The 14,811-nt window shown below is 40.9% G+C and overlaps 1 protein-coding gene across 14 annotated transcripts in view; it reads right to left on the bottom strand.

The window, feature by feature from the left end:
• AMPH (amphiphysin) overlaps nt 1-14,811 on the bottom strand; it is a 120,792-nt gene that overhangs the window by 16,385 nt on the left and 89,596 nt on the right. For 5 of the 14 annotated variants that reach the window (XM_037386516.1, XM_037386519.1, XM_037386518.1 and 2 more), the window contains 7 exons: nt 12,722-12,829; nt 9,460-9,483; nt 7,825-7,848; nt 5,755-7,539; nt 5,172-5,204; nt 3,739-3,789; nt 1,600-1,716 (listed from right to left, as the gene is read on the bottom strand). In XM_037386516.1, coding sequence (XP_037242413.1) covers nt 1,600-1,716; nt 3,739-3,789; nt 5,172-5,204; nt 5,755-7,539; nt 7,825-7,848; nt 9,460-9,483; nt 12,722-12,829 — 2,142 coding nt within the window. The remainder of the gene's footprint in view (nt 1-1,599; nt 1,717-3,738; nt 3,790-5,171; nt 5,205-5,754; nt 7,540-7,824; nt 7,849-9,459; nt 9,484-12,721; nt 12,830-14,811) is intronic. The other 9 variants (XM_037386520.1, XM_037386522.1, XM_037386525.1 and 6 more) reach the window with 5 other exon arrangements.

Genomic DNA, 14,811 nt, shown 5'->3' with positions numbered 1-14,811 from the left:
ATGGACAGCTGGAAGCACCCAGGCAAACTCATCAATTCATCTTTAAGAAGGTCTTTAATAAACTACATTTGTACTCCAGAACCTTGCACACCAAACTAGTACTTCTTTCTGCTGAAGACTAAGTTTGCTTAGTACCACCTGTGGCTTTTGCATGGGTCTACCACCACCAGCAGATAACCAGCCTCCCCTTGGTGAGTAGAACTAGTGGGTCTAATGCCATCCCCCTAAGTTTAATGACACTACTCAACCTGGAGTCATTGATAATACAAACCGTTAGGCTTGTAGCGTCTGAGCCATTGCCACTAATAAAAATGTTAAAGAAGATCAGCTCCAGAGACAGATTCATAGGATGCTACATATCTGGTAAGTCTTCTGTCCATGCTCTGTGCTGCCACATTTATAGGTACCAGCTACTTCCACTTTCTTCAGCTAATTTACATCTGCATCAGCTTAATATTGCTTCCCATGTGGCAGTGTATCAAATGCTTACTGAAAAACATCTAATTTTATAATAAATTGGGTATCATCATCCCTACCTAGCAGATGAAGATACACAGGGACTCACCCAAGGCCAGGAGTGACTCAGCAAGCTGAACCTGGTTCTTCTGGGAACACAAAATGGCACCAAACTGTGCTCGATGGTCAAAAAGCACAGCTATACAGCTTCTACTGGCTTCTGTGGCACAGGAGCCAACCCCCAACACAACCTCTTTTTCTGTCCAGTTTTTCAGTAGTATTCTGCATATTCTACCAGTAACAGACACTCATTAGAGACTTTGAATATGTTATGGTTTCAAGGAAAGCATGAAAACTCAGCCTACAAAAACAGATATATTTTTCCTCCAAGGTTTCTTAGCCTGTGGGTATCACCCACTGCCAAGATCTTCTGACAGCAGTATTTAGAAGATGAATCTCAGCTGGATAAAAGTGATATTCATGGAGATATCTATTATAAAAAGAGATGTTGGCCAGTAGAGAAACCCCATGCCTACCACCTCAGACCAGCTCTTAATTTGTAGCAATATCAGATACCCTGCATTGTTCTTCTTGCAGAGCTGTCATTTCTTCTCCCACCGCTTCCTGAATGCTGACATGCAAAAATCTCCAAACAGGCGCTTGGAGTTCTCTCTTCAGCTCACAGTTGGCTTCCAAAACCATGAGCCTTGTAGATACATTTATACTACAATCACTTTTTTCTGGTATTTTCATGCTCTAGCAAGGACCATACAAGATGTACATTGGCTTAGTCCTTACAGATCAGCTTGAAATGAATTGAGAAAACTGCTAATAATGTCATTTAAAAATGGCATCAATTCTTTCCCCTTCTGAAGTTCATCTGGAATCAAACACTCTGTGAATCTACAATCACTCAGCTGAACTTCAGTCTAAAATGCCAAACATCAGACGAACGACATTTTAGGGCTGAAAGGAGGATGCATGCTGGAGAGGCATGCTGTGACACAGCTGGGCGCTGGGAAAACCAGCAATGGATGGATGGTGGTGATGGAAAGGATGGCTGAAATGCAGCAGGCATATTCACCATGATGAAAGGTGGCTCAGATGAGGCCCAGGAGGTGGCATGGGGGACAGGTCACTCACCACAGCCTGCTCTGCTGGCTTGGCAGGCTCAGCAGGGATGGCCTCCTTTTCCACAACGGCAGCAGCAGGGGTTTCCTCGACCTTGGGTTCCCCAGGTGGAGCTTCTTCAGCCTCAGTCTTTGGTTTTATTGATTTTTAAGCAGACAGTGGAAAAATTGTTGAGGAGCACATGATAGTGGGGATGGAAGAGGGGAACGGGAACTGTGCCTGGCACAGTGCTGTTTCTGGCTCAGTCTTGCCAGGTTTTGCCAGGGAGAGGATGGCAATGCTTGGCCTTACAGCATCTAAAGGGCCCTTTGATGCTCAGTGTTCTACATGTAAACGAAGCCAGTCCTACATCCCTCCCTCACAAGGAAAGAAAGCATCGGCCTCCTGAGTTACAGAAAGGGTTGATAGAGGTGGGGGGAAGGCACCCAGTTTGCTCATAAATGCTCCAGAAACTGATGGCAAGCCCAAGAGCTGGAACTGGCACTTGTGTGCACAAATGCTGGGCTTCAAATATGAGTTTTTAAAATTATTCCTTATTCCCTAGTTCTGCCTGTTCTCAGACAATATAATCCCTCCTCCAGTGGATGTAAGAACAACTAGCAGAGACTCCAACAGTTTTTATATGCATAAAAGCAACCACTGACTGCTTGAATTTTGGCTGTGTGAAAATCATCCCTGGTTTCTTATGGAAATGCATTCCCTCTGGAGCTCTCAATAACCTACAAGGCATCCATTCATCAACCCACTATTGGGATTTCCACCCTTTTAAATTCTGGCCTAAGCTTGTTTTTCACCAAAAGAACCTTGCAAATAGCAGCAGCCCTGCAACACATCCAGTCCTATAGCAAAAACAGCTCACAGCAAAAGTGCGTTCTCTAATGGAGTCATCGCTTTGCAAATGCATGCGTGTACAAGAGAGCTGCAAGCTGTGCTCAGCATATTCTATTTATAAAGATGGCTGACTCAACCAGATAAAATAAACCCAGTAGATTAATTTGCCATGAACAAATTGCTCAGCATAATATAAAGCTTAAAAGCTATTTAGCTGCTTTGCAGTTGATAAGAGGCAGCTGGCTAGAAGGTCTCCTGTGATGAAGAGACAGCTTCCATTAAATTCTTCAAGATACTAAAATCTTCTCCTCCTTGGTATTTTTTAGGAAAAAAACTCATAGCCTCTCACTTGTTTTTTCACATACTCCTTAAGCACACTGATTTTTACTAAGGTACAGAGAAGTCTGCCTAAACAAGACCGTCAGGATTTGGCATAGCATAAAGAAACGTTCATTACACCGTGCTGTGCAGAAATCTCTCTGTGTAATGGATTAATGCCAGCTCTAGGGAATTTCACAAAGAAGAAATAGGACTGAAATGAAAAACACAAAATAGATTTATCCCAGGTAAGATGCCTAATGAGTTTCCTGAGGTTTAACACTGGAAGAAACTTTCAGGCTTAAAATCACAGGTAATGTTATAACGCAGATTGCATTGATGTGCTTCAAGTCGCTTGTTGACAAAGCTGTCTTCAGACTAGTTACCACTTTTCAGCTACAAGTAAAAACGGTCTCACCATATTCAGTAACAACCACAATTACAAGCACCACCAGTGGCATTATACAAAAGCCACATTAAATAATATTATCACTCTGCTGCCATCCAGGCTAACCTAAGACTGTAAGAGAAACTAAGAAACTGCCCAAGTATGATCACTCCCAAACAGATTCTCCACTCCTTAGAAATAGACTGTGCCTACTATTAATATGTGGAGAGTGGAAAAAATTACAGCAATACTGGAGACATTTAAGCAGCCATCACGTACTACCACCAGCTGTGCACTGGACCACAGTACTATCATACTTGTTTCCTAAATGCAATAAATGAACAAACTGTTTGACTACAGCTTTGAAAAGTAAACATATCTTAGAACAACCTGGTTTTCTTTTCTTTTTCTCTATGCTATCCCTGTAAAAGACTTTCAGTTAGTAAAGATTTAAAACTACAATGGTATAACCTACCAACTCTTTAAAGCTAAGATTTTGTGATTTAGAGGATTAGAAAACACACACAAAAAAAAGAGAAAATATCTTGGTACAAAGGAAAAAAGGAGCAATTTTTTAGAAGGCATTTAAAAAGGAAGCAAAAGCCACCACTTACCAAATGTTCTGTCACATTTTCATTTGCTTGCACTGTAAATGCAGAGGTATCCTAGATATAGAAATGAAAAACAATGATGCAAAAATACTTGAGATGGGATATTTGTAGGTGTCTATCAAAGACCTGATTTTTTTAATGGTTTATTCAGGTAAAGCCATTAGTAAATTCACATAGAATAAGACGACTTAGATAATTTGAATAGGTATTAAAAATAATTATTAGTTAAGCGTACTTAATATGAAAGACATTTCTTTTTCAGTTATATATTCTATACTTCTAAACTGTTCAATGTTATTAAAGGCAGCAAAAAAATCCATTCATTAAATACATTCGAATTGCAAAGATTCTGTTTCAGGCACAATGCACTTCTAAGTTGTGAAACTCAACCTTTTTTTGCAATGACATGTGCCCGTGCCTGGGGAGTACGCTAGCTCTAAGCTACTTAATGCTGGGCTTTTATTTAGTTAGTAACTATAGTAATTACACATATAAAAGTTTACCTGCATTAAGAAGATAGAAAAATGGACATGCTTTCCAACATCTTGCCCATTCAGAACCAATTAGTTCGCAAAATATTGCTGGGCCAAATAGTTTTTTCTACTGCGGTGTGGGCATCAAATTTTGATTTCCTCTGGGCAAACATTTTCCCATAATTATTAGAGGTAGCAGCCTTCTGCTTTGCCCCTTCCTTATGGATTCTTTACTAATTTAAATGTTCTGGAACAGAACTGTTAAGCACTGGAAGACTCATTCCAATCCTTGTATACACTCAGCCTTTTTGGGTACTTTTCTAACATGGTGTGCAAGGTGTGCTGTGGATGAGCTAGTCTATAAAAGGATGCTGGAAATTAACAAGGGTTATCCACCTGAAATATGGGATCCTGGCACAGCCCTGGAATTTAAAAGCATAAACATGGTATCTTCATGTGCTGAATCTCTGTGATGCCTAATACAGAGTCTCACCATCAGCACAGCAACAAACGAATAATTTAGGTTTAACTTTCAGATTAAAATATATCTTATATGAAAATCAAGATGCATAAATAAATAAAACTCATATATACACACACAGAGACACTGAAAGTATGTGCAACTGAGGAAACCATGCTTTATAGGATTTGGGGATTGTGAGAAAAACCCACAAAAGAGCACAATAAAAAAGCTAAATCAGTCTTTGTAGGAGGAAAAAATAAGTCCCACTAAGGTTCTTTTTAAGGATTTTTGCTATTAGTTTCAGTCAGGCCGAGAATAACAAGAGTATTAGCACCATTCTAGTAACACCTAGGAATAATTTCCGAGGAAAAGGTTTGGATCCGAGTCAGTATAACACTATTGTGTATGCAGAACAGATTTCCTGAAATTGTACAGCCAGTCCTAATCCCTCCTAACAGTACAGGAAAAAAAAATAAATCTCAAAATGTGTTATTTCTCACCTGTGCAAATCCATTAAATGCTGTGCTGGATGCCTAAGTAGAAGTGAAGATCAGAACAAATTATCATTTTTTTACTAGATCAGAACATGAGTAAAAACATTTTTATTTGCAAAATAAAAATGTAGGCCAGACATCAAAAAAGAAAGAAAGAAAGAAGTAAAATTAAGGGTAAGGCAGCAAGAAATATGATGACAGTGTTATTTGGTAACAGGTGTCACAGGCTGAAAGAATACAACAAAACCAAAAAGCAGAGGAACTTAAGTATTTTTATAAAATAATAATAAAAAAAGACTAGGTGCATTTAAAGTTATACAACCAAAACACAAAACCTGCGAGACACAAGGTGCCTTCGCAGTTCAAAGTTTCATTCACTGTTCTGAAATGCATTTTTGTCAGCCTGCTTCATTACATGGCTGAGGGGCACCACACTATGAGCAGTTGCATGGCAATCTTTCAAAAAAAGAATAGCGCGGGCTTGGGAGGGGCAGTGGGAAACACACAAACGGATTGTTTTTAAACGACAAGGTTATGCATGACCTAAGGAACTCTTTGTCTAGACTAGGCTACACACTGGGGTAGGTACCTCTTCTTTATCAGCCTCAATTTCCTGGTACAACAATCCATATCTCCGGTTAGCAATTTCATCTTCAGATAAATCTGAGTTGTTGGTCTCATTGTCTTTAGGACTAGTTGAACTCTCGGTGCTAGCATTTCTGGAATTTCCCATTTGAAAGAGAGTCAAGGGTCTAGCTATCTCCTTGCTCGGTCCAGGATTGCTAACGCCTGCCTGCTCCCCAGGCAAGCCTTGTTTTACTGGTGCCTCCTGACTTTTATTGCTTGTGCTCACACCGACTTCTCCCCAGGTGTTATCAGTCCCTCCTAGGTCTTGTGTAGACCATTTATCACTAATGCCTAACCAAACATGTTCCATGTTACCTTCCTCTGAGTCTTGCTGCTTGGGGAAAAAGGGCCAATTATCCAGTCCATTGGCTTGGCCATCTGACAGATTAGAAAAACCCCAAGAATCATTAGTAACTGTTGGATCCCAGTTTGCCAGCCAGGGTTCTGTTTCCAAGGCTTCAGGAATACCACCGCTACTAGGGTGCTCTTCAGCGACTGCTGCTGCTGCCCTACCTGTCACTTGGTTTTCTGCATTATCTAGGCAAGGATTACCACAGCTTGTGCTAGCAGCATCAGCTGTCTCTGGCAGCAACGCCCACTCTTTTTCAGCAGCAGACTGACCTTCAGCAGCAGCACTACCATTTGGGAGGAGGCTGATGCTATTGTCTTCAGTTCCTTTATCAGACTCTTCTGTACTGGATAATTCAGCATCACACAGAATGTTTCCAGTATCTGTAGGGTCCTTTTCTGTGTGGTCAGTTACTTCTAGGTCAACATGTGCCCTCAAGTTTATATGCTCCATGGTTGTACTCTCTCCAGTACCACTGTCAGTTTGGTCTAAGCCATCCTCAAATGTCCTTTCACGGTCCTGATCCGAGATACCAAAGACTCTCTCAGGTTCAGCACCAGTGCTTTCTACAGTTTGACAGTTGTCCACTACTATTTTGTCCCCACCTTCCGGCTCTGTGCTCAACAATGGTATTTCTCTATCTGTCTCCTCAATGACACTGACCCATTTGAATTCTTCTTCCCTCGGGTTTTCTAGACTAACACCACTCCCAGCATTCCTATCGCTATCTTCCAACTCATGTAAATTTTCTGCTTCTGTGCTGACTACCATTTCAAGATCTGATTTTGCTAAACCCTCGTGAAGTTCTGCCACACTGTTTCGTTTCGTTTCACAACCTCGCTCTTCCAGTTCCTCTGTACCTTCTACCTCCTTGCAGTTAACAGCTCTGGTTTCTACCTTTTCACTTGGCTTGGCACCTGCCCACTCGTCTTCCTCCCGCTCTTCCTCTGCCTTTTGCACATCACATGGGAGGGGTTCATCCAACAAGCTATCAGTTCCCAGGATGGGTGTCTCAAAACTGGTTATGTTCTCTAGAGGCTGATTGGTCACCACATCTTCCCATGGAGCATTTTTGGCGTCCAACTGGTCCTCCAGTGAAGTCCTCTGGTTTTCGTTTACAGAAGCTGACCCTGGTGCAGCATCCTCCTGCTCACCTACAGCAGGCCAAACACTAGCAGACAGAGTACCCGTGGATTCACTTGAGGTTTGCTCTGCCCCAGGGAAAAGCAAAGAACCGCCTGCAGTAATTTCCTGGCTGACACTGGGTGTGCTAACATCTAGGCCCCAGTTGAGTGAACCTAGATCAGTTTGAGATCTGTTAGTATCTTCTGATGACCCACTGTTTGGGGTTTCCTCCATGACCAGGTTACACAGGGAAAGACTTTTTGAAGAATCAGGCTTTAAGCAGACAGAAAAGCAAAGAAAAAACACAAGATGAAAAAGATAAAGGCGGACTTGATGAGAAAACACAAAATTTATATTTTACTAGAGCAGTTTTAATTTAAAGAATGAAAGTGACTAAATTAAGCCGTTTAAGGAAAGCTATGTGGTTTGCAACATTTGGAGGCAATAGAGTGCAATGTAAAAGAGCAGCACTGATAGACAAAACCAGAAAACTATTACACCACACTGATTAAAGCACATGTCTAGAAAGGTTGCGATGTTGGGGGTAGGTTTGCTTACCGGCTGCACCAACTCGCTGCTTGTCTGTATAGCAGAAAATCATACATGCAAAACACAGAAAAGAAGAATATGAAGTACTTCGTTAGAGCAATAGTTGGTTAATTGGCAGTTCTCTAACCAGCAGCAGTTACCAAATTGATGTGGGGAAGGAGTGGTGGATCCGCTCCTGCCACTCCACAGAAGACTAATCCCAGGTCCCTTCCAGCCTCTGCATTACATTATAAAATAAGTTCTCCACGTATGTGGAATATTTATCGCACCTTGCTTTTTTTTCTGTAAGCCACTGACAATTTTATTGCAGGAACCCTCTTACATCTCATTTGAAAAGAGGGGTTGCTCTGGGAGACAGTGACCTGAGAAGCAAACAATGCATGTGCCAGTGGAGCTTACTTGTGTTTACACTAAGGCATCACTGCATCATTCAGGCAGTGCAGAGAGCCCTGAGCATGCAGCTCCAATTCTCCATCACCCTGTGACATGCAGAGGCATTTATATCCACACAGAGTATGGCATCAAGTCACAAAGCCTGCTGTCTACGCTGCCACTTTGATCAGATACAAATGCTGCCAGGAAGATCAATAACTACTCCATGCTCAACTTATTAAGAGAAACTCAGTTAAAAGATGGAGTATCCCTAATTTCAAACATTCAGCTGTGAAGCTCACTACTTCGTTCTTTTTTATTCTAGAGCAAAGAGGAAACTAATTAATATTAACAAGCTACAAATAAAACCGTGTGAAAGGCAGACATTGATAAAGCTATCTAATATAAGTTCACACCAATAAATTCAAAACATTTCTGGGTTATTTTAGCTAGTCTAGATATTGGCAGCCTTGAAATTTTGACTAGCCTACAGACATGACTATTTTTTTAGGCTTTATTTAACCTTTCCTAATAGAAAGAGATAAGCATTTAATACACATTATATATGCCATGTGTTCACAAAACGGCTCTGCAAATCTGAATGCATGAGAAGCATCCACTTATTACTGGGCTGGCTGAAGCTGCAAAAGGTCAAAAATGAGTGTAACAGGCTTCACGTCAAGTCAACCCAGCTATGAACATGACAAAGTCAAAAGAAAGCTCACAAAAATGAGTTGTTTCCTTCCTGCAGGGAAGATTTGGCACAAGGAGGAAGGATTCATGCAGTTTCCTCAAGTAGCAGCTTCTTTTTTGAATTACTCCAATTAATTGTATGCCCACAAAGGCAAGTTAAATTCTCTCTGCACTCCTGAATTTTGAGAAAATGGTTGTCCACTGGGTTAAAGTTCTGAGGAACTACACCTTCAGATAATTAAATCAGGTGACCAGCATCCATTCCATTCCTACCCTCTAATAACTGTAATTTAGGCATGAGAATAGAAGCAACACATGCTTAGCTATAATGATTGTGAATCTTATTAGCCTAGATTTCTGACATCATTTAGATTTTGTAGGGCAAGCAACAGAGAACATTTTTCGTTGGTGGTGGTTTTAAAAGATTCCCAGTGGCATCATATACCTGAAAGTGTTTGTCACCGTCTGTCAAATCTTTATCTTGGCTTTTGGTAAAAGCATAGTAAATCTGAGTCTAGAGTATTACAAAATCAGAATCAGAGAAACATCCCTATTCACAATGATAAATGTCAGGCTTACCGTCCATAGATCCCATGGCAATGTCTGAAAAAAAGAATAGAAAAAAGAGGCTCTTAGAAAAATACTGTTCATATACTCTCTGTTCAACATGCTACATAACTGTGCACATTAACTAAGGAGAGAGATTTTATTATTATGCATTTTTATAACACATATTTCATATATTAGTGCATGTGGAGGGAGGTACATATCTGCATAATACACTTTTTCAGTTAAATAGGATGGGCAGTACACAATGGATTGTGCTATTTCCCACTCCTAAGTAGTTGTTGCTTTCCAGCAGACTCATGCTGCTGTGGGCTTGAGTAACAGCCGGATTCTGAGCTGGTGACTTTATAATTTTCAGCAGGTATAGGAGTCTCTGCAAGCTTTAAAGAGCTTTTACTCAGTTACAAATGGATCCAGCTATCCAGTGAGACGAGCGGGTTTTCTCATAACTAACACCAGGAGGGAAAATGGCATGATTTGGGGGAAAGAATACAAGGAAGTTAACCATTTTTTTCATTTTCTTGTATAACCTGTTAAATAATAAATGTTAGTGACCTCTCAGCAGAAGAGCTGAACATACAGATGAAAGAAAAGCAGCAGATTTCATGCCAAGTATTAATTTCCCACTGCATGAGGAGGAACTCTGCTGGTTGGTCCCAAAAGCTGTCTGAGATGCTTCAAAACTTATCTACTATATTCAGACCTAGGTTAAAGTCCACGATAAACAAAACCTAAAGACGCTCATAAAGTAAAATGTAAAGCTGTTCCTGAAATATTTGCAAAGATTAAATGTGACAACTAACATTTGCCTGAGACAAAGGGTTGTTGCATTTAGCTTCTTTTCTTGCCTGCTTCTTATTTTGTAAGGACGGAACAGCTCTTTGAACAGCTTCTGCTTTCACAAACAAAAGAGACGGTAATAACTCACTACTCAGATACGCAGCAAATTATCATCAACAGCCATTTCTCAACCAGCTTAATTTGATTTAAGCCTAGACATGTGCATCTTCTGTGGATGTAATTCAGCAGTGTACCTGCTTACTCTGCTATAACATTATTACCTGAACGCTCAAGCTTTAAGGAAAAGTGATAGGTCTGTTCTTATAGCACTAACTGGTACAAACCCTAGATGTCCTACTGACTTCCATGAAAGGAGAGACTGCTCATTTTTCATTTTTTCCTTTTCCTTTCATTGCTCATGAGACTTTGAGCATGAGGGGAATGGAACAAATTGAGGGAAAGGTGAGACAGACCCCAGCTAGCAAACAGGCGATGGCCAGGCACGTTTAGAAAGGTCACTTCTAAATCATGCTTCTGATGCAGCTGTAGAAACAGAAAAGCAAGTGAGGAAGGGCAGACTGAGGGCTACTTATTGTGGTCTGATAACCCTGGCAGAGCAGTGGAGGAAGGTAATTAGTTAAATAATCAACAGGGAAGTCATGCCAGGCTTCCTGAGGCGCCACGGCACAGATGACTACTCCTGTCTTCACATCACTACTCCAGCAGTTTGCTGAGGAGAAAATATCCGTGACTGAGACAAAAACTACACACATATAGAAATGCATATATACTTAAGGCTTTCATCTTAACATCCCTGCAAGGTAGAAAAGGGCTCTCTAAAGACTGTAGCCACAGGTTTCATTCTATGCTGCCATAGCAATGACCTGCCACATCCAGGGTGAGACTGAGACCCAGACTGCAGGGCTGTCTTCCCTCCCTCTAAAAACACAGTGATCTGGCTCATCCACATGCTCTTGTGGATGCGGACCACCCCTTCTCATATACCTGTCTTGGGAGGAAAGGTGAAAGGACAGGACAGACTGAAGGTGCTCAGTTGAATGCTTCCTATGCATCTAGATGAAAACTTACAAGGTACTTTTCTACATGGACTTATATTCTGTATTTCATGGTAGACTTGAATCTAAACCAACTCTTCTTCACTAAACTAATAAACTCTTCTACAGTCTGTACAATATGATGTCAGGACAAATGTGCTCCGTCACAAAAGTTAGATGTCTTTGGTTTAATGATCCCACTGCTCTAATCAGCATTATGACAAGACAAGCTGAAAAGGGAAGAGTTAGCAAAGTCACAGCCAGAGTTTTCTGTCACTGCTGAATGCCAAGGAATTTCCTTACTCTTTCCCTTCCCTGTTTAGAGGGAGCAAGAGAAATAACAAGATGCACACAGCCTCTGCTATAATTAAACACTTCTCCTAGCAAACCACAATGAGAAATTTCAGCTAACGTTGGGAGTGCTGAAAATGGAGTTTTTTCTGACAGTGCATAACCCATCAGAGATCACTACAGATCTCATTACACAACTAGGACTGCAACCAAGTAAGAAAATTAATTAACTGAGGAAGAGATCAGCAGAGAACCAGGATTATCTCAGCCTTAAAGCTTCTTGTCTTCTCACTCCTTTCCCAGTGCTGCATTCCTGAACAGCTGATTAGTCCCCTCATGTCTCACAGTACAAGCCAGGTTAGTAAGAGCCACGAGGATAATAGGTTTTGCTAACAGTGTGTTAATATTGTTTCCTTCTCTGTGTACAACACAGGGCTACAGCTCTGCTGGCCAGAACATCCCTACTGTACTATCAGCCCTATTATGGGTAGTGATGGCGAGTTCTGGGTCTTAAAATAGCAGGTCCCCTAGGGTAAGCCAAAGAAAACCAGCAACGTGACATAGCAACCTTTTTTTTTTTTTTTTCCTACTTTTCTTTTTCAAATGGCTGCAAGAAACTACCATAGCAAATAGTACCATAGAATGGAGAATTTCTCTAACACAACATCCTTAAGGAAACATCCTATTCCATCCTCTCATTTTCCTTGAGGTTAGGTCTAAAATAGATTTATAAAAGCAAAACCGCTCAGATCTTATCCACTGCTTGGTACAGAAACTCCATCGTAGCAAAGCAATCGCATGCTGACTCCACGAGACCTAGGTCCCCTGAGGCATCCTTCCAGACATGAAGGGTCAAAGCCAGGTCAGAAAAATTGTCAGAAAAACAGGCGCTGGAGAATTATAATGTTCACAGTAGGAGTTATTCTAGAGATGGAAAATAATGGCATGCCAAAGTCAAGGCCTAGGTACCAGCAGCCATACTCATTGGCAGACATCTCATCTTACCTGCTGACAATTTCCTCTCCTTCTAGCACACCATCAAGTACAGGGCTACTGAAGGGGAAAAAATTGTACACAAGGCAAATCTTTGCTACCAAACACAGCATATTTCATTGTTATGCTTCTGCCACCTCAAGGAAAAGAGATACCTGAGACATGGGTGAATGAGTAACTCCTGTTGGTGCAACTTCTGGCTTGAAAGGGTCGAAGTCCAAATCTAGCAAAGATTCCACTTTCTTAGTTTCAGGAACTTCATTCTGTTAGAAGAGAAGCATAACTCTTGAAAAACTCATCTTTCAAAAGCTGCCCTGGGCAGCAAAATATTGAGAGGCAAAAAAAAAAAAATAAAAAATAAAAAATAAAAAAATAAAATAATCACAGACTTTCCAGCTGTGGTGTAAGCCAGGAGGTGAAAAAGCTCTGGAGACTTTCCTGAGCTTTAGTATAACCCTTAATTTTATTTTTATGAGCTTCACTCTTATGATGCCTTTGTTTTCTCTGCAGTGCAGCTTTGCTTTTTCAGGCTAAACAAACTGCAGTCCTTTCAGAGAAGTGAGGAGTGTTCACCATTTGACTGTGAAGGCCCTTTTAAAGTGCTTTTAGATGGACACCAAAACTAAAAGCTACATAAATGGCACCCAATGTCCATACATTCTAATAAGTGACTCTATCCCTGAACACAGACGTTTGTAAAAAGCCAATACAGAAGGACATAAATGCATTTGATTTAAATGTCAATTCTGAACACAAATACCAATTTACATTTAATGCTGCCCTTAGCTCAAAACTTTAGGAAACATCTTACATAAGACTAACTAAATCTTGCTCCGCTGATCTGCTCTTACAAAACTGGATTACACGGTACAGTCTTTTTTTGTTCACAATTAATGAATTAGCCAAGGCCTCTGAGGTCACTACAAATACATATATTGTTTCAGTGGGCCTTTCCCACTGTAAAGTAACACGAACAAATAATTAGCATGCTTCAACACAAAAATTGAATTAGCATGAAAAAGGAGCTGAGATTTAATTATCACTAATGATAAATATTGCAGGCAGGCCTCTTGGTTTTGGTTAACAAGGCTAGTACTGCCTACTGCTAGTTGTTCAGCGTTTATTAAATAGCAAGATAAGCATGTTTTTTGATGTACAGAATACGTAGACAGAGTTCATTAGAATGCTATTTTGAAGTGTTCAGATTGGAAACGGTACCGTGGGAAATTATTTGTATGCATACATTCACATATAATCTTACATAAGAATGGTAAGACAAGGTCAGACCACATAGTTCCATGTCCTGCCCCTGACTGTGACCAAAGGGTACACCAGGGGAAGTCCACAACAACAGGGCAGTCATAAGAACAGCAAAACCAGGAGATAACAACAAAGATGATGATGATAATAGTAAAATAAACCACCAAAGCCTTTCTGTTACTAAAACATTTAAGAGTGTAAAGTTTCCAAATTAGCATTACTATTGGTAAACAGATGTTCAGGTGTAGGTGATTAATGACTTCCATATGCCATGGGACATTTGAGCTGTCTGTGTCACCTGAAGACATGGTCAAAATAGCTCCTCAGCTCCCATGTTAGGAGTGACAGACTGACCTGGAGCTATTCTGTCTGGAAGAAGAGCACCAGGGGTGATGTGAGCGGGGTCTACGCCAGCACGAGAGGCACAGGAGTTTGGCTGCTCCATGACTCCTCCAAAGCAGGATGGCAGGTGGCAGCAAAGTTGATGAGGGCAGAAGTGGAACAAAGAAAAGGCGGTGGTGGTCCATGTGGCACAGAGTTCAGCTGGGGACCTCCTTGCCATCAGGCAGGGTGAATGCAAAAACATTACATGTGATGAAAGACTTTGTGGCAAAGTAGTCTGTTGAGGATTACATAAAACAGGATAGAAAACATGTTGAGGAAGCCCCTGAGATGCAAATGGCTGGAGGCTGGGAGACTATAGAAGAAGGGGGTATAAGAAGTACCAACTTTGCTTCCTTTGTTTTATGTTTTTCCCCTGGCCTCTGCATTTGGCCACTGGTGATGACAGATTAGTCTGACACACTGAAGCCAGTGCTATAGCCTCACACTTTAAAAAGTCAAAACCAAACCCACCATGAACTAGCATGACATTCATTCAGCCATTCCTTTGATCTGATGGATTTAGGTCTCATCACATACTCCCTTGAGGCACTAGCACACATATGGTCATACAGCTCGATGAAAGAAACAGCATTAGCTAGCA

Source organism: Falco rusticolus, chromosome 4, assembly GCF_015220075.1.
Source record: "Falco rusticolus isolate bFalRus1 chromosome 4, bFalRus1.pri, whole genome shotgun sequence".
NCBI lineage: Eukaryota > Metazoa > Chordata > Aves > Falconiformes > Falconidae > Falco > Falco rusticolus.
The sequence above is the reverse complement of the archived record's forward strand: the minus strand, read 5'-3'. Positions and strand labels throughout refer to the sequence as shown.